We start from the raw sequence: 20586 nt of genomic DNA, 5'->3' as shown, positions 1-20586 counted from the left end.
GGATGAAGATTGATTTAGGTTGCCTGCCTTCAGGTTGGTACAATGTCATCTCAGACACATCCCAGACATGGTGGCACATCTGTTATCACCATGAATAGCGATTTCATGACTACTGGCATGCCATTGCTCCTTATGGACCTATGATGCTCACATACAGTTCCCACATGAGCATTAGGAATACCATTGCTGTTATCCTGGTACCAACAAAACTCCAAATACAGTGGAGATACAGTTAAAGATACCATACATTTCAATGCACATGGGAGCCGCAGTTTGTTAAGGGTGCTGAGAATTGTAGCTCTGTGAGGGCTAAACTACAGTTTTAAATGCATAGTGCGGGTATGACTATAACCTTAAAGGTATCTCTATGATGAAAGTGAGCAGGGGTGGTGGTGGTGGGAAAATCCTTACACAAGTAGGAAGTTCTGCCTACACAAGGAGTTGTTGCACACTGGTCTCTTGCCTGCTCTCCTAGATAGTTCCTGTTTTTCACATACCCATTTTTACTTTGCTCATTTTCCTAAACAATGCTACCGGTTACTTTCGTGCCACTTAGTTATTTCCTCTTTTGTTGTGTTTGTGTCATTGCTCTCTTCCAAGTCAAAATAGTAATCCATGTTGCAATTTTCTGCGTAATATATGTCCTAGGCTGATGTCTAACATTGTTCAAGCAGACATCTGCTCACTCAAGACTTCCCCTTCCCCGTCTTCCCCCTAGAAGCCCCCTTGTGCTCCCCACATCTCTGGACACTCACCCAACCCCATAAAGCAGATTTGGGATGTTGCAGGGAGGGAGAGTTCCTGCTGGTATAGATCGAAACCAGTGAATGCCACTCCTACTTCTAGAGGACCATCCAGAGAACAAACCAACATCAGAGAACCACTCTCTATTTGAAAGAGTTCTCTATTAGAAGAGTTGTCCAATGGAAAGATCAAGAACCCTAAAAAGGGTGAGCAGGGACTTTGAACTTGCTCATCCTTAAGTCCTGCCCAACAGGACACTCACTCACAGGCCACTTGATCACAGTCTCCCCACTATGGTGTGATGCATTGCTGTTCTATTTAAATTTGAGTAATTCTATACATATAAATTAGTACATGCAGATTTTATGCAAATTGGGTTGTTGTTTTTTAACCCTCCTCTTTGGCAATTCGTAAGTAGCCACCATAACATAATAGTCCTGACATTATATTACCTACCATCAACTTTCCCTACTTTTTTCTTACCTTCCTTTCAGGCTGAGTGATATGTCGTCTGAAACCTGCTATCAAAAACATTGATATAAATTAGGTGTAAATTAATTCCATTAACTTGCCTAGAATTGCTGGATTCCAGCTTCGCTTCCGTATAATGATGGCAGACTGCTTGTTGTTGGCACAATTTCTGTCTTCATTCACTGAGGAACTTGATGTATGAACCGTAGAAAGGCCTCCTGCTGAGCACCGGGAGCAAGGGAGATTTTAGAGCAAACTTGATTACATAAAGATTTTGAATGGCATCACCTCTAAGCTTGCCTGCTTTCCTTTTAAAGTTTATCTTTTATATATAAAAAAAAGCATAATTGCACATAGGAATCTTTGCAAGACCAATTTCCAAGATGAGAACATCTTGTCATCTGCTCCTCAAACTTGCCTGTGTAGATTGTTCCCTACTGGGTGTTTTCTAGTTTTCTGCCCATTTTATATTTTTAATCATGGTAGGTAATAGAGATACTGTTATTTCCCTTAGAAGCCTGTTCCAAAATCAATGCTCGATTTGGGCTAATGAGCAGCAGTGGGAAGAACTTTAAAAAGATAAATAACTTAGATTGTATATTTTAAAATCTTTTCATCTTTTTTAACCGGCTTAGGCTGCAATCATTTACACACTGCCCTGGGAGTAAGTCCCACTGAACTCAATAGGGTTTACTTCTGAGTAGACATGTATCAAATTGTGTTGCATAGCAAAAGCTGCTAACATCACTCTAGAAAAATCATTGTTTGCAAGTCCCAGGCAGCCCTAAAGGGAAAGCTCTGTTAATCAGGTTGTTTTTTCCATTTACCAGGAAAGGGATTGCCTTTCCCCCCCCTTTTTTCTGCACATCTCAGATATTTTGAAACTTGTGTCAGTTTGACTTGACTCCCATGTTATAGGGAGCACATTCCTGTAGATTTTATAATGTCCTCCTTCTAAATCACGAAACAATAACTAGCGTTCTATTCTGCTAACGCTTTTGTAAAAAACAAACACACACATTGATTCCATGTGAACATTTAAAAAGATACTAGTGTGCATTACTGATGACTTGGGGGTTGCTGTCAAAAAACCGCATCCCTATGTCATGTTTAAAATGTGGCTCTAGTTTTACAGGCAAGGTTCAAGACTTTGCTAACCAGAAACCAGAACAAGTGAATAAAAGGTGGTATACAAATTTATTTAACAACAACAATTTCTGCATAAGCTTTGTACCAGCAAATCAGGATGAATGCTAAAAAAAACAGATTGTCTGGAGAAGCCCACAAGCTGTATTATCAGTTGCTTATTGCATTTAATTCAAAGTTGATAGATGTGCCTTGACTCTGTAACAAAAAAGTAACAATACAGAAAATGATAACACCTGAGCATCTTAAAGGCAGGACTTCCGGTTACTATTAATGTCCAGCAGCAGATCTGCTCAGGAACTGTGTATGGAACTGTCCAGAGGGAAATCCTCAAATAACTCTCTTCGTTTTCTTTGCTCTGGTTGTACAGAATGGTGGCGAAATGCAGACATGCACTCGCGTACTGGCACAACTTTCTTCCCATCCCTTATTGGAATATCTCCTTTGTTTGCTCCTCCCGCTCAAAATCATGATTCCACTTCATTCCATTCAAGGACTGCCGGAAAAAGTACCCGAGGCAGTTTGGAGAAAGGTAAGCCGTGAAACATAAAATGTAATTAAGGTAACCTCAGAAGCACCAATGTAAAGAAGGTGTTCCACAGCTGATCCTCTCTCCCTGTGGAGCTTATATTCCTGATACACCCGGATCATATGTGCATGTTGCAGACAAGGCCGCTCCACTTCCGGGTGGGGCTGTGTTGCGGGCAGACCTGGTTGGCCGGGGGGGGGGGGGTAGCATGGCTTACCCCTTTTAAGCAGCTGCGCGGCCGGGAAATCTCCCTTCTTGTTCCAGCTTCAGTTAATGAAATATTGCAGAGGAGATCTTCATCAGGAGCCACCAGGTCCTCCCGCTCTGTTATTCTTCTTAACCTTTTTTATATCTCTGCAGCCTGCGTGTTACTCGCAATTAGCAAGCGCAGAGGAGAAGTAAAAGGTTTTTCTTTTTCTTTTTGTAGGATGGGGCTAGCCTTCTCTCTCTCTAGAAACCAAAGCCTTTTATCTCAGTTCAGGCATTATACTAGATAAGCATTAAGCCTATTTGTTTATAATTCTAAGTGCTGGGTTTTAAAATGCCCATGAATGTTAGCCTTCAGAATATGCTATTTGTTTTACTAAAGCGCACCTGTTTGAAATGTATGGTATAGATGTATTTCAGTGCAGTGTCACTGTGCATCATCTCCTATGTTTTTGTTTTGTTTTTGTTTTTTAAAAAGCAAGTAAATGTTTATTATTTCCACTGTGGATAAACTGTCCATATTAGTTCAACTGCACTGTCATTGTGCATCCTCTCGCTTTGTGTTTTAAAAACAGTGATATTTTTTTTAAAAAATACAGATGGAAATAGGTCAGTGCTATTTTTGTAGGAAAAGAGGTGCTGGAACTCACCATGAACGCCTCCCTTGTTCTCTTATATTTACAATGATGCCCACCTGAGGAGCCGGAACTCAGTTCTGTCTGGGGGAAAAAAGCCCTGAATAGGACTATTGGTTCATGAGGCAGACAGTTCCCATGAAACAGTTGGATTTTCCCAGTATCACTGGATAAAACGTGCATATTAACGCAGTATATGTGTAAAGTCCTGGATTTAATCCACAGCAGCTCATGTGAAATGTCTCATGTATCCAAACGCTGCTCAAGACCTTCAGAAACTGCTGTTAGTAAAAAAAGATACCGTATTTTTCCATATATAAGACTAGGGTTTCCCCCATTTTCTTAAATCTGAGTCCCCCAAAATAGGGGGCGTCTTATACATGGGGGCGTCTTATAGACGGAAAAATATGGTAGTACTAAGTTTACAATGGTCTGACTCGGTATAGAATAGCTTCATACCATTTTCAGATGAGGTACTGTAGTTTTTTGGGGTTTCTTACCTTCTGCTATTCAGATACTTAGCTTTCTATTCAATGGTTGCAGGAAGGGTCTTTTTGAGAGATGGCATATGTTTCTTTAATTACCTTTCTGTTTCCCCCCTATTTACAGCTTTGCCCTTTAGATTAAGGAAGTTTGCTGTAGAAAATGTGCCTAACAACTCCTGGCAAAATTCCTGCTATTGCTGTTGATGTTACTTGATTGTTTCCATTTAACTAGTTTTGATGTTTTAAAACATGTCCAGAGTAAGCATATTGTGTTATTTTACTTAATAGTGTTCAAACATGTATGCAGAACCCTCTTTTAAATGATCACCATTACAGTTAGTGCACGAACCTGTTCGACTCTTAACTTCGATATTATGTTTGCTGAAGTTCAATTTTCTTTTAAAATTTCTTTTTCAAGGTGTTAATGGTTCAGTAAATGGCAACAGTACCATTTCAGTATCGGGCAGCAACACGTCTGTATTATCTACCACCACTGCAAGTTCTGCCGGACAAGCAAAGGTTATAACCGTAGTGGGGGGAAGTCGCAAATGTAACCAAGAACAAAATAAAAACCAGATTCTGGATGCCAGAGCTGACAAGATTAAAGATAAGGTAATCACAGTGATGAATCGTAATTTAAGTCTTACAGTGGGACCTCGGGTTACAAACACCTCGGGTTACAAACACTTCGGGTTACAGACTCCACTCACCCAGAAGTAGTACCTCGGGTTAAGAACTTTACCTCAGGATGAGAACAGAAATCGCGCGGCAGCAGGAGGCCCCATTAGCTAAAGTCGTATCTCAAGTTAAGAACGGTTTCAGGTTAAGAATAGACCTCTGGAACGAATTAAGTACATAACCAGAAGTACCACTGTATTCACTTTAGTCTAGCAACTGGAAACTGGGTACATAGCCAGTGTTACAGGAGATAGGTATGCACACAGCCCTGTGAAGCTTGATGGATGTGTCTGCTGATAGGAATGTGCATATTTTGGGGGTCACTAGTTGCATGCAACACTTTTAATGTATAGCGTTAGAAGAACCGGATCAGGCTTGAAGAGAGCGTATCAATAAAGATCCAACACGTTAGACGTTTCAGGTGATTGCACATAGTTCCAGGTTGCATGGAAGCCTTTTTGTGTACAACTGTATGTGCAAAGGCACCCTACTTTCAGGAGGGGGTAATAAGTGCACATGGCATAAAGGTGAGGCTCTTCAGCACAGCCCCTCTTGTGCATTGGATAAGTAAAACACCTGAATAGGACTATTGGCACACAGGACTGATACTGTAATACATGTATTCTCCCAGGATGATGGCCGATCATCTGAAGGCAGGAAATGCACCCAAAGTTGAACGAAGTAGGTGTGGCTTGGTCCTCCTCAACCACACTTGGGAGTAAAATGCCCAAATACTGCTATTGGCACATAGGACCAGGAAAGTCACTGTTGGATGCTGATTAGGTAGTAACGATGTGACAAAGGCTGCAATCCTATGCACACTTTTTGGAGAGTAGTTTACATTGAACTTAATGGGTCTTAGTCTCCCAACTAAACAAGAACAGGCTATACATTTGGTCTAGTTCGCAGTGTTTCTCAACCTGTGGGTCCCCAGATGTTGTTGGACTACAACTCCCATCATTCCTAGCCAGCATGACCAGGTTGTTGTAGTCCAACAACATCTGGGGACCCACAGGTTGAGAACCACTGTGCTAGACTGAATGTTAAATACAGGTGTCCAATAATTTAATCAGCTGATAGGTACTAAACATCTGCATGGTCCAAAACAATGGTGTGTCTGCATCCAATATTTGTATAGGGCTTCTGATCTAGCAGCAGAACCTGTGCGTGGAAGCCTCCTCCATATGCCTAGTTCTCTGTGCAGTAGCACACATCAGAACAACAATGCCTAGTAATAGTGTTAGTTCATATTTGACAGGGCAGCTATGTAGACATCGAAATAGTTACAGTTGTGTACCCCTATGCTTAACAGGAGAATGGTCTTCCAATTTGATAAGCTACCATTTGGAAGAACTAGTTGATTGAGACAAATCCTTTGAAAATCATGCTGCCCAGTAGATCAGCATGAATGTCCGCTGTATAATACTTCAGAGTTGCTAGTTGTTTTGTTTTGCATCTCACAATTCCTTCAGAATAGGCCACAATTATCCCCATTTTACAGATGGAGAACTAAAGTAGAAGGGTAATGAATTTCCCATGTACTTCATGATGAAATCATGGTAGAGGCAGGACCTGAACAGAGTTCATATGGTTCAAGCCCAACTCTCTGTCCGTGGGCACATGTTGACTAGAGTAAAGTGAAGTGCACCTTAAAGGGCTTTTAATTATGTTCATAGCGCATTTTAGAACTGGACACTAATACGCTTCCCTCCTTTGCTTTTTTAAACAAAAGTAATAAGCGAATGAAATTAATTACAATGCCATCTGTAAAAGCTGGTGATTCATATCATTAAAACATTATTTAATGCACAGCCTTTTATCTTTCTTCTTAGAAATCTAGAAAGAAAGCAGTAGATAGTTCCAGCAACAGTGAAAGTGATTCTGGCTCCTCTTCAGACACCTCCAGCGAAGGCATTAGTAGCAGTGACTCAGATGATTTGGATGAAGATGAAGAGGAGGAAGAGGAGGAAGAGGAAGATCAAAGTGCTGAAGAAAGCGAAGAGGATGACTCTGATTCAGAGAGTGAAGCACAGCAGAAAAATAAGAACAAGGTGTGGTAATGTTAAGAACTGCCTTATGTTACTGAATAGTCTTTTTAATTTTTTTTACAGGCCAGTCTCTATATGGTTGACTGAGGAACTGGTTGGTGCAAAACCTATTTTGGCAGCACTTAAAGTTGCTGTTGTTTTGTCATGCAGGCATGGCAAAAACCGTCAGATTTTCTCAGAATTTTTGAAACATAATATGTATTAATTGAACTGGTTCACTGGCTGGAGGCTTTAAAAGAAAAGGGTGAGGAAGCTACTAACTAAAGGGACAGTAGCCCTGAAAAGCTTCCATTGTGCTTTGCCAAGCCAGTCAGAATATGCTGGCACTGCAGTTGTATTGTAAGAGAAAAACACCACAAAGCAAGTCTAAAAAGAGAAACACAGAAAACACTGCACTACCAGGCATTGGCAATGGCATCTTCTCTGTGCTTTAAACTAAGTGGACGTATGTGTAAAAGCTAGGTATGTATGGTTTTTCTTACAGACTAAACAGCAGGTTTAGAGACAACCACAGTTATTTTTCCTCTTAAAAAGAAGCCTTTAAAAAAAATAGTTCTGTAGCCTTTCTAGGCCTTTTAACCATGGATAGGAAATGACTATCTTTCTTCAGTTCCTCAGCTGAAACAAGCCATCCTAACCGTGGCTGTTAATGGTTTACTAAAGGAATTAAAAGGTGTAAGATAGAACTAAGGCACCAGAGATTAGCTGCCCAGTAATCTATGAAGCAGCTAACCCCAGTGCCATTTTATTTTATTGTAAACTGGGAAAATATAAAGTAGACATCAGGCAAATGAATTAATCTGTGTCGCAAAGGTTGAGATGTCTTCTTGAGTGTTGCCATGGCTACTGGATTCTGTTTACAGCTGCTCTTTTCCTCACATAGCAGTTAACGCCGTCCAGTAACCAGTAACCAGAATGCAAACCCCAGGGTTCCGTTAGGTTGATAGTATAGCATACATTCAAAAGTAACTGAATTTTCAAAGCTCTCTTTCCCAGCCAAACCTTAGCTTCACATAGTGAAAGGACCTTACAGGAAATAAGCTGAAGAAGATATACTGTAAGGTTATTTTAAGTTTATTACACTGTAAAGAAGTTGTACGTCTTGGGTGTGTGTGTGTGTGTGTGTGCGCGCGCGCGCATGCTTTGTGGATGTTTGTTTGTTCTAAGTATGCCAGTGGCAGTCTACATGTTTGTATTGTATACTTTGGGGACTAATTTAGCAAGCCTTATGGACTAGATCTTCAGTGTTAAGTGTGTGTGTGTGTGTGTGTGTGTGTGTGCGCGCACACATAAATATTTATTTTCTATTTCACTATGTTTCCAGTATCTCACTTTTCTACATATTGTTTCCAGTGTGGTGTAGTGGTTAAGAGCAGTGGACTCTTAATCTGGTGAACCGGGTTCGCGTCTCCGCTCCTCCACATGCAGCTGCTGGGTGACCTTGGGCTAGTCACACTTCTCTGAAGTCTCTCACCCCACTCACCTCACAGAGTGTTTGTTGTGGGGGAGGAAGGGAAAGGAGAATGTTAGCCGCTTTGAGACTTCTTTGGGCAGTGATAAAGCGGGATATCAAATCCAAACTCTTCTTCTTCTTCTTCCAATGCAGCTAAGGAGAAATCAAGATACACGTTTTCTGTATTTGCAGGTGCTAATGCATAGCGGACCAGACATGAAAGCCGATGGACAAAAATCCCAGGAAAAGCCCCAGGAAAAGAGAACACACCAGCCAATACCTCTTGTGTCTGACAGCCAGACTCACCCGTCATTCCAGTCCCAGCAGAAGCAGCCTCAGGTTTTGTCACAGCAGCTTCCCTTTATTTTCCAAAGCTCTCAGGCAAAGGAGGAATCTGTGAACAAACACACAAGCGTAATACAGTCTACGGGATTGGTGCCCAATGTGAACCCTTTGTCTTTGGTAAATCAAGCCAAAAAGGAAACTTTCTTAAAACTTATAGTTCCTTCTCCTGATCTACTCAAGGCAGGGAATAAAAATACCTCTGAAGAACCTAGCCCATTGACCATTGATGTAAGATCAAACCGGGTGAGAATATATAAGTTTTCTTTGTACGCTTTCTGTACTCTGTGGAAGGGTTCATATTCCATTAATATCATGATTGTTGTTGTCTTGTTGTTTTTTTATTTTTAAAAAAATTATATTGGAATCCATAAAAAATTAAGGTGATCTTTTAGTTGCACATAGTGGAAGGTTTAAACACTATTGCTTTTTAAAACGGTACACTATAAAGAGTTTAAGGTTTCCAGTGCAATCCTTTACTCAGCAGTAAAACGCCATTGAATACAATACTCCCAGGTAAGTGTGTTCAGGAATGCAGCCTTAATGGTATAACATTAGAATTTTAAAACAATATTTTGGAAATTGTGTTATGTTCATCTGCAATACCTGCTTCTCAGAATCAGTAGCTGAAAATTCTTCCTGTAGATAGTAAGAATTCAGTCTAGAAATGTCAGCCACTGTGATGCAGTGCTTAGAGTGCTCAGCTGAGACTGAGGAGGCCCAGTTTCAAATCCCTGGTTCAGCCATGGAGCTTACAGGGTGACCTAGGGCAAGTCACCATATTTCATCTGTAACCTACCTCACAGGGTTGTTGAGAGTACAAAATGAGACGAGTGATGAGAACCACGTACACTGCCTTGAGCTCCTTAGAGAACAGGGAGAATATAAATGCAACAAATATCCTGACACATGATTTACAGCATTTTCCAGAGCTGATACTGTTGCTCCAGTGGTGGAGGAACTTGCTCCATGCTTGTCCAAAGGTGTGTGTGTGCTCATCTGCCATTACAGAGAGAGATTGAACGTCTCTCTCTTTAAATGAGACTCACAAGCAAGGCAAAAGAAAGCCCAGGTTCCTTTCTTACTGGCTTCTTTGAATGTCCTAAACCTCTGTTAGATCTGTAGACTGTAGTCCTTTGGAAAAATAGATGGAGCAAAAATGAACATGCGCTACCAACCTTGGAAAATTTAAGAGGAGCACAATGCCAAGGTACTTATCTTACAAAGTCTTTACAAATCGGTCTTCAGGAAGACAGTTGAAGTGACATTTCATTTTTCTACATGCCTTCTCAGAGTATTGGTGGATTCTTGCTTTTTTGAACACTATGCTGTCATGTACAAGTGTGAAAGCTTTCAGAAAAACCTGAATGGAATATGAAGGTGGAGCTTTTGTGATCCATTCATGACATGCTTGCAATGAAAGATTGGGATGTTGGATATGCAGATTCTGTTTAGGAATCTCAGTGTCTAAACACTGATGGATTGAAATTGAAAATTCATTCCATTAGAAAAGTCTAACCTAAATTTTTGCCCTTGGTTTCTTAGTTTGGGTTACATAGTGGACATTTTTTTATAATACATTCATAATTCTGCCATGGCAATCCTGTATGATTACTCATTTTATATTTTCAGTAATTATTACTGTTTTCAGCAGAAGGTATGGTATTCTCATTACCCTTGAAATAGCATGCTTAAGGTATAGTGATAACAACTTCACTTGCATGAATGTAAAAAGAGTTTGATACATAACAGCCAAGCACTAGTTGCCTATTGATAGACCCTTGTTTTCCTTTGGTTTTTAAAATAGACACATTTATAAAATGCCTCACAAGTTTTTTCAGAGAGCATGAACGTGTATCTTAACAGTGTACTTACTGACAGCTCATGCTGTCTGTTTCACAGCTACAGTACAATCCTCAATTACTAGGTTCTGGTTTTTTGCTGTTATATGCAGATGTATTTGGAACTAGGCTTTAGATATCACTTGTGGTTTCATTTGGTGTACAGTCACATGGGTTATATTTGAAAAGAAGGGTTTGAATGGGCAGGTTTTTGGGAAAGCTGGGAAGATGGAAACAAATGCTTCTAAACAATTAAAGCCTGCTTTATGCCTTTCTTCTCCAACCCTAAGACTTATGTTAACACCCCATTCCTGAGTCCTTTTTACTCAGATGTAAGCCCCACACCTTAACCCTTCTTCTTTCATAACAAATCTTTGTGACTCCTTTCCCCTTATCAGGTATATGTCTCAGAGACTAGAATCTTCCATCGTTAACTGTTGGAATACCATCTGACTCTCCATTTTGCAGTTTTAGTAGTGACTGTTGAGAATGACAAAGAATGCATTCTGTACCTGCAAAATTCTTAGTGAGTCACAGCTCTCAATGAGTCAGTCTTTATTAATTTCTTAATTAAGGCAACCTGCCTCACTTAGGAAGTTCAAAGCAGCTTCCTTGCCCACACAGATTTATATCTTATCTGCCTGTCTTTTGGAAGCGAAAGTTTCAGAGCCCATCTGCTAAAGCCATTGCTTATGGCATTTAGCTATATATTTTGTTATCTTTTGTGCTTCTGCAGGAACAGTACAAGCAGACATTCCCAGCACAGTTGAAGAAACACCACGAATCATCTAGGAACCTGAAGAAGGTTATCGCAGCAGTATCAAGTCCAAAGCCAACCAGTTCTCCACCAGCCCATCAAAAACACACCTCTTTAGAAAACAACCATTCTAATCCTTTCTTGACCAATGCACTTTTAGGTAATCATCAGCCCAATGGAGTGATTCAGAGCGTCATTCAGGAAGCTCCTCTGGCACTTACCACCAAATCCAAATCCCAGCCCAAGGTTAATGAAAACGTATCTACTTCCAGCAGCTTAACCTTTTCCTCACCAGTAAATTTAAGCACGGGTGGGAAAAAGACACCAAGCAACCGGACACCTGTTATGTCTTCTACCTCTCCTGTATTACCTGGCCCAGCAAAGGAAAAGGCAGTCAGCAATAATACAATGACAGCAGTGAAAACACAACACAACCACCCTTCCACAAAATCATTGGTTGAACAATTCAGAGGAACTGATTCAGACATTCTTAGCAGTAAAGATTCTGAGGATTCAAATGATGAGGATGATGATGACGACGAGGACGATGAGGATGATGAGGATGAAGACGAGGAAGATGAGGATTCTGATGATAGTCAATCAGGTTTATTTAATTTAAAGAAACTCTTTGCATGTCTTTAGCCTTCTAAAGGCACCCTTGCCCTCCTGCAAATGCTATAAGGTTAATTCTTGTCGCCTGGTTTCTATATGGAAATTATAATCTTGGAATGAGAATTATGAAAACATTAACTGATGAGCCAGCTCAACTGCTAACTTATTCAAAACATTGATTTACCTAGCTTATTCAAAATGTTATTGATGCTGCTTTAGAGGAGATGACTTTTTAAGTTAGGAGATAGTGAAGAGACAGAGCCATGTAGCTGGGGTGAGACATAGTGGATAACTGCTCAGATGCATGGAGGTTTCTTACTAGTGCGAAGCCTTGAAAACGGTATGGGAAGATGAGTGAGGAGGGTCTGAAGGACTAGTTTAAATAGTTTAGGCTGTAGTCCTATGCATGCTTGTCTAGGAGTAAGCCCTATTGAACACAGTGGGCTTAAGTGGAAACACCTAGGATTGTGGTGTTAGTGCTCCAAATAAGGTTTCCCTAACGGTAAGTTTTACTAGGTGTTATACTATGGTTATAAGGGACATTTCCCCCCATGCAGTTGCATAGTATGCAGCTCTGTACACCCCAAGAAGGAGCCAGCATTTTAATTAAAAACTACGTAGCAGAGCCAAAACCATCTTAGATAAAGTGCATCTTAATTTTTTTGCCTAATATGGTAAGAGAAGAGCTGGCATGTTTTGCACTAGAAGACCAGCACAACTTGTGAATGACCAAGCCACATGCTGCCTACCTACCAGACATGTATGGTAGCCCATGCAAAGTCCAAGAAGCTTCTAAAAGAACAGCAGAGGGGTCTAGTCAAGCATTCAGTAGGCTACAATGTGTGGCTGGTGGAGCTGTGTTTGGCTTGCTGGGTCATAAGTTGGACATGCCAGGAAAGGTCTTCTTTGGGTTGCCAAAGTCTTAAGTACTTTCAGTAGAAGGGTGGTGACAGTGAATTGCAAAGGAAGAAGGTGATTATGAATCTGAGTCAGGATGTGAAACCAATAAATGGGTCTGAAACATACATCACATTCAATTGGTTGTTCCCTGCACTAAATAGTTCAGAATGCCTGTCCCCCCCACCCCCACCCCCAGTCTCAATGAATGCTGGAATGAGAATATATCAATTTCTTGTAATTCATGGTCTTCTCCATTTCCCCCAAAGAATCTGATAGTAATTCGGAAGGGTCTGATACTGAAGGATCTGAAGATGATGAGGAAGAAGATGATAAAGAACCTGATGAATCAGAGACTGATACGGAAGGAGAGAAGTCTTCGATTAAATTGAACAAAACGGCATCCTCTGCCAAAAGCTCTTCCATCAGTCTTGCAGCTTGCTCGACACCACTTAATATCCAAGCAGCAAAGACACCGAGTTCTGCTCCAGCTGCATTATGCCCCGAGTCTCCCTCACCAGCTTTTGTGGGCACGCCTTCTCCTGGGCTTTCCTCAAGTACCCACAGCGGTATTGCAGTTTATTTTATATAACAAAATCCCTATCTATATCAGACAGATGCTTTTCATTGAAATCTAGAAGGGTTCACACCTGTTGAGCCCAGCCTTCCGCAACCTAGTAGTACCTTCCAGATGTTGTTGGACACCCAATTACCATCAGCCCCAGCCAGCATTGCCACATGTTAGAGCACCAGGTTGCGGAAGGCTGGTTTAGCACTTCTTAGAATCTGGCCTTGCTTCAATTAAATTATTGCATTTCATCACTACTTAAGATTGTATATTCTGATACAAAGATGAATCTCTGTACTGGGAAAAGAGTGATCTTCACCATGTGTGAATGGCAGAGTGTCGATGTCACCCCAGATAGATATGGTGGGAAATTGATACAAACCATGACTTCCAATAACTCAGTACTCCCCTTTCCCCCACAGTGATTTCCCTGTTCTCCTTGTAGGCTACCAGACTTGGCTCTACTTATTCCATATTATCCTCTTCCTTTCCATCCCAAGACTCAAGAGAAGAGAAGCATCAACTGAGTCTGAATTGGTTCTGCTCTTTGGTAGAGCATTGCAAATTAAGACCTGGATACTGTATTTGCCAAAGGGCTTGGACAGTGTTGGGGATTCTCCAACGTTGGATCCACATGACAAACTTTTAAACAACCCAGGGAATGTTTCACTGTAGAAACAGTGCAGTACCATTACATTATCCCCAGGAGTTGCCTGATTCTGAAACACAAATGGGGCTGTTTCTTTAATAGCTTGATAGGCATTGATACTATGCCTGATTCACTTATGCAAAACATGGTAATGGCCACTGACTTGGATAGCTTTAAAAGAGGATTTGACAAATTCGTTTTTACCTGGAGATACCAGGATTTGGGGTTGAACCTGTTGCCTCTGAGCCATATAAATTCCTATGAAAGGTAGGCATTGGTTAAGGGCTTGCTGCATGACACCTTGATCCTCAAAGTGGAAGAAAATTCCACTTAACTATATTAATATAAGCAAGTGTGCTTATGGTAACGTTATTGGTTCTCCTTCATTCTACTAAAACGAAGCTCATTCAGGTTGTAAAAGGGAGCTGTAAAGAAATAGTTTAGTACACTGACATCCTGATTCTAGACACAAATAATCACATTCCTCTGAACACTGGCTGCAGATGAGCCCTTATAGGTGTGCAACAACATCAATGTGTGCCCTACAAAGCTTTCCTCGTCTCTCTCTTCCCCTAAAAACAGTGTGCACAGAGCACAGAGAATTGTCAGGCTCCTTTTAGGGGGAAAAATAAAAATGGAGATTCTGCTGGGTTAGTAATGAGCTCCCCTGAACTGTGGTAGTAAGGACCTTCCTCCTTGTGTTCATCAGATTCCCCACCCTCCCAGTTTCTCATTTAGCTGCTTTTTTACCTACAAATCCCCCACTCCTTTTTGAATCTTGGTGTGTGTGTGTGTGTGTGTGTGTGTGTGTGTGTGTAAAAATCAGATTAAAAAGGGAAAGTCATTAAACAGGAAAATGTCTTTACCAGCCTGGGACACAAATCTGCAAAGTGTGCCCACTGAATGAAAAGAAGTTCCATGGAAATCAATTGAAATGCTCTGTGTCATGTGATGTTCTGCCTTGTAACATCAGCAGTTCAACAAGCCGCAGGCACCCTGGGTTGTACTGGGGACATGATCTAGAAACAGGGTTTCTTTTAGTTCACTTAAACATGCTAACGTAAGTGATTTCAGGACTGGGGTGTTGATCTATAGTTCGGTTGACGGTTGTTCCTAAATCTGTTGATTTCTTAAATTCTCTGGGTAAGAATAGACTCTAGCAATTGTTAGCGAATTGTGTTCTGCTCATTTCTTGGATTTTTGCAAGACACGGGTTGCAAGGAGAAAGCAAGTAAAGGGGTATAAACAGCCTCTGCTGATTTGTTCTTTTTGTTAAAAAAATAGCAGAATATATTGCAGAACAAATAGCAGAACAATTACACTTGTAATTTGGGTTTTCTGTGTTCTAAAATTAATCCATTAAATCCTATTTAAGGTACTTCAAAAAGGCGCAGAGTCACAGATGAGCGAGAACTGCGCATTCCTCTGGAGTATGGGTATGTAAGATACAATTTTGAATTAAACTTGTGAAACCAGTTTCTTGTAATGTAGTAACATTCCTAAAGGTAGTGATTTTGCAATTTGTTTGGACCATGATGAGTTGTTATTAACACTGTAGACAAAAGTACCCTGGCAAACGCAAGTTCCCAGGCCCATGTTTTCCACAGTTACATGAAGAAAGTGTGAGAATTTGTGGGTAGGAAGGGGCTTAACCCAAACCCACATATCATCTCCTGAAACCCATTTTTCTCTCTAGCTCATTTGTCACTTTTGGAGTCTGAACTGGGAAATGATTCAAAGCAACCTGCTGGACTATTTAAATTGAGATTATGGGCATTGGAACGATTAAGCCACTACCCTCTGGCTGATGCACCTCTGCAAGTCTCCCTGCTCCCCCATTTGCCTTTTGTGGGGGAAAACAGAGTTGGGTTTCATATGTTTTCTTTGCAATGTTCAGTTCTGAATCTTCACCAAGAAGCTGAAATCTCGTACTGTATTAAGAATCAGACCCAAACCCCACAAATCACAGAATATGTTCTGGGAGTGAGGGGGGAGGTACAATTGCTCATACATAATTTTCTGAAGAGGTGAATTTCCCCCCAGAGAGTCATAAAGCTTCCTGTGATGCTTTGTGCTCTGTGTCGGCCATCCCTTTTTGTTTCTCTGAGGGGGCTTGCCAAGTTTGGGATGGGTTCCAGTAACTAAATTATTGGCAAGACATGTTAGTCCCTGCTGTAGAAGTAGAGCATCCGCTATTTTTCAAGCCTTCATTCTACTTACTGACATTCACCATTGCTTGCATCTTGCCCACATCTTTCTTCCTACTGCAGTCACTAGGTAACGAACTGCATACAATGTTTTCCTTTGGCCTTTCTCAGAGGCTTCTCTCTTGTGCTACGTCTCACTAGGCCCTGGCTAAGGATCAGTTTCCAACACCTCAGCTTTCTCTGCATCCTACAACTGAAATCTGAAACAGCAGCTCACATTGTACTCTTTCCTTACATTGAAACTTTCCTGATCTGCTTCAGCTGTTCAGATTTCACACACACTCTTTTCAGTAAGCTGCACTGTAGCAGTTGTTTGCCCTCAAGGGGGAACTTCTGGCCTTTGGGTTACTGCAGGAGCACGTTTTTCCTGGTGCTTAATTTTCTGCATGCTACAATATGCCTAGCTCTGTTTAATAGCCCATGTGACTTGGGGAGTCATGGAATCATAGAATTTTAGAGTTGGAAGGGACCCTGAGGGTCATCTAGTTCAACCCACTGCAATGCAGGAATTCTGCCCACAGCCGTCCCTGGGTGGGCTCGAACCACCAGCCTTCTGGTTGACAGCCAGACACACTGACCTATTGCGCCACAGGCTCTCTGACCTTCCTGGTACTGTAACTCACCTAGCGCAATGCCATTAACTCTGACTAGCAGTGACTCTTCCTTGTCTTTCTCAGCCAAACCACTTGAGATTATTTCAACAGGAAAAGCTAAACTAGGGTAGCCAATTTGGTGCCATCCAGATATTGTCAGACTCCAGTTGCCACCAGCCATAGTCAGCATGGCCACTGGTCAGGAATAATGGAAGTTGTGTGTTCTTAGATTCCAACTTGGTTCTTCAGTTTACAAATATTATGACTGTCACCATCACAGCTTATTGGCAAACTGGGAACCTGGTTTACTTAGGAATGTAGGAGGCTGCCTTATACTGAATTAGACAATTGATCCAGCTAGCTCAGTATTATCTCATCTGAGTGGCAAAGGCTCTACAGGGTTTGAGACAGAGGCCTCTCCCTGTTGTACCTGGAGATGCCAGGAATTGAACCCAATACCTTCTGAATACAAGGCAGATGCTCTGCCACTGAGCTACAGTACACCTCTAAGTGGATATATTACCCAGAAGTAAGTGTGATTTAACTCCGTGACTCTTACTCTCAGGAAGTTGTACATAGCATTACTGCTGTGCATTCCAATTCTATGCATGCTTGCTTTGAGGTAAATTCAAAGGGACTTCCTCCCAACATATGTGTTGCTATAATGCTGTGCCTCTTTAATTTTATATATAATTGTTTTATTATTGCAGCTGGCAAAGAGAAACAAGAATAAGGAACTTCGGTGGCCGCCTTCAAGGGGAAGTAGCATATTATGCACCATGTGGCAAGAAGCTAAGGCAGTACCCTGAAGTAGTAAAGGTATATTTTAAACGTTATGCTTTCTGGTTCTTATTAAGCATGCACATAATTATTTAAATGAACTTTTTCCTCCACTAAAGTTCCTTGATACAAAATGGCCCGTGATGTGAGGCTAATGTACCTTAAACCTGCCTCTAAAATGACCTCTTGTAAATTCGTATCCCCTTGCCAGAATATGCACCAAAAAACCCCACACACATTTGACTTCTCTCTAACATTAGCTTGTACATCAAAGCTGGGTTGTAATGACTTAAAACCTGAAGTGGAAAAATATGTGATTTTTTCAGTATCTCAGCAGAAATGGAATAATGGATATCTCAAGGGACAATTTCAGCTTCAGTGCAAAAATAGGAGTGGGTGACTTCTATGAAGCCAGAGATGGACCGCAGGTATCCGCTTTTTAAAAAAGTAAAGTCTTTGATCCAAGGCGTAGTATCATAAATCTTAAGTGAAATATTTTTTTTACTACACTCTGGAGCATTGCTATTGTTAGCTGGTTCATTCTTGCAGTCATATGTGTGACTTTATGATAGTAGTTGTGAATGACTGAGCACCTGACGCCTGGAAAGTGCTGGAAAAACCTTCACAATTCATTATCACCTTGCCAGGTGCTCAGCATCTCTCAGAATTAAATTTGGAAACTGCAGTCATCTAGTTATCATTGGCCTTTGAGGTTGAGTATATATTCCAGTACTCGAATTACAAGTCCACACTCCCCCCTTTGCCTTTTAGGTGGGCCCTCTTTTCAGAAGGCCGTACAGTATATGGGAAGCATGATTCGGCTAAAACTGGGAGGAGTCAGGGGGTGGGGCTTATACATTTCATTTAAAAATGTCTCCTCTTTTCTCTGTAATTTGAGCACTGGTATATCAGTTTAAATGCTTCTGAGATCAACTTTGTTATTTCATATATGTGGTAATTGTAAGTAGCTGTGTCACATACACATGTTTTTTCTTTAGCTGTCTCTGTGGTGTTGGCTGAAATATAGAATTAAACATAGAGTTGTTTGTTCAGTGTGGAGAATGTATGATGAATTCTGCAAAGTCTACATAAATAAGACTGGGGAGGGGACAATAAACCCCAGGGAGGATATGATAGATGTGTGTTTTTAAGGACATTTTTGTGTGTGTGTTTCATCTGTGAGACACTGTTCTCTGTTTTAGCTAGCATGCAGCATGATCCTTTGCAGGTTAATTTGGAAATTAAGTCCCACAGAGTTCAATGAGGCTTACTCTCACGTGCACATACACCGGATTGTAGTTGTAAGGATATACGTGTGTCCTCCTCCTTTCTGTCTTACCTTATTTGGACTTCTCTAACGGGAACCTTTTCTTAACCTAAATGTGCCTTTGTGCATCCTATACTTTGTCTTACATCACTTACTACTTGCATAATTGAGTACATAACTTCTTTCTGTGTAGTGCCCCACAGAGGACCTTAAGGTCCATATACAGCAACACCCTAGAGGTCCTGGGCCCTAAGGAAGTTAGATTAGCCTCAACCAGAGCCAGGGCCTTCTCAACACTGGCTCCGGCCTGGTGGAATGCTCTGTTTCTTGAGACCAGGGCCCTGTGGGATCTGATCTCTTTCCGCAGGGCCTGTAAAACAGAGTTGTTCTACCTGGCCTTTGGCTTAGAATCAGTTTGATTCCCTCCCCCTCTTTCTTTTTCTTTTCTCCTCCTATGAAGAGATTGCACCCTAATGTTTTAATGCTGTATCTTAATCTTTTAAATTGTATTTTAATCAACTTGCTTTTATTATTGGTTGTTAGCCTCCCTGAGCCCGGTCTTGGCTGGGGAGGGTGGGGTATAAATAAATTATTTATTTTTTTATTTATTATTATTATTATTATTATTATTAGGCAGTATTTCATTCCTTATAGTTTGGGAATATGGGATCTGTATATGGTCTCCCCCTTTTTTAAGGCAAGTTTCCCACAGGTACAAACTAAGTGTGTGCAGATACCTGCCAAATGCTCCCAAGTACTACCCTGAACTATTGGAGCAATTTGCTCATGGCTCTAGCCTGCTACACCCTCCCCACATAGGGCACACCCTACAAAGCCAGGTGTTGCCAAAAACAACATGAAATGGTGCAGAACCACACACTGTCTCAGTTTTTGTCCAGTAGGTGAAGGAGAATTGAACAATACGGCTTCCACTGCTAGTGCTCAGTCCTCTAAGTGGTCAGTAGAGCATAGCTGTACATGTAAGTCGTTGCAGATATTGGGGCTAGTTCAGATAAACAGCCGATGAGGAGGCAAACCTGTTTCTTGACAACTTCAGACTACAAATTGGGGCTCACCTGACTGACGTTTGTCTATTCAAAAACCTCTCTACTGATATAAAGCCAACATGACAGGGAAAAAGCCTGGCTAGAGCATATCTCCTTGACATGCAGTTTTATTTTGTGGAGGGGTTTTATTGTTGTTGTTTTTTACAGTGAGGAATGTTCACGGAACAAGTTTGCCCCCTCATCTGCTGTTTTAAGAGAACAAGGCCTCAGGGTATAGCTGTACTGCTGCAGCTATAGCAGTCATTGTTTCCTTAATGAGGAACTTTAATTCTGGGAGCAAGGCTATAGATTTTGACAGCAAATTCACAGAATCCCCACCAACTACAGTTCCCAGGATTCTGCACAGAAAGCCATTATATAAAAATTATCAAGTTACCCTGAGGACATAGCATCGCTACACATTGGTGGTAGTTGGGTTTCCCCCTTGTTTTTACTGTCATGGATTCACCCAGGCAGCCATGGAGATTATAGCGGTGTATAATATTTGCAGTTAGTTAATATTTCGCAGAAATATCTCGGAACAACAATTCCTAATTCTCCTTGGGGAAAACTATGGCAGTTAAAATTGGGATGAAGAAGGATAATAGATCATGGTTTAGTCAGTTTGGCT

At 41.1% G+C, this 20586-nt stretch overlaps 1 protein-coding gene across 16 annotated transcripts in view; it reads left to right on the top strand.

Annotated features, from left to right (window-relative positions):
- Positions 1 to 20586, top strand: part of BAZ2B (bromodomain adjacent to zinc finger domain 2B) — a 183808-nt gene that overhangs the window by 111440 nt on the left and 51782 nt on the right. For 11 of the 16 annotated variants that reach the window (XM_081004894.1, XM_081004889.1, XM_081004895.1 and 8 more), the window contains 9 exons: positions 2732 to 2893; positions 4636 to 4829; positions 6728 to 6946; positions 8589 to 8984; positions 11316 to 11940; positions 13115 to 13414; positions 15438 to 15498; positions 17573 to 17681; positions 17969 to 18070. In XM_081004894.1, the coding sequence (XP_080861020.1) occupies positions 2732 to 2893; positions 4636 to 4829; positions 6728 to 6946; positions 8589 to 8984; positions 11316 to 11940; positions 13115 to 13414; positions 15438 to 15498; positions 17573 to 17681; positions 17969 to 18070 (2168 nt within the window). Of the gene's footprint in view, positions 1 to 2731; positions 2894 to 4635; positions 4830 to 6727; positions 6947 to 7839; positions 8001 to 8588; positions 8985 to 11315; positions 11941 to 13114; positions 13415 to 15437; positions 15499 to 17572; positions 17682 to 17968; positions 18071 to 20586 lie in introns of those variants that run through there. The other 5 variants (XM_081004888.1, XM_081004884.1, XM_081004887.1 and 2 more) reach the window with 2 other exon arrangements.

Source organism: Podarcis pityusensis, assembly GCF_964106645.2.
Source record: "Podarcis pityusensis genome assembly, chromosome: 1".
NCBI lineage: Eukaryota > Metazoa > Chordata > Lepidosauria > Squamata > Lacertidae > Podarcis > Podarcis pityusensis.
Note: the sequence above shows the minus strand (reverse complement) of the source record. Positions and strands in the feature narration are given on the sequence as shown.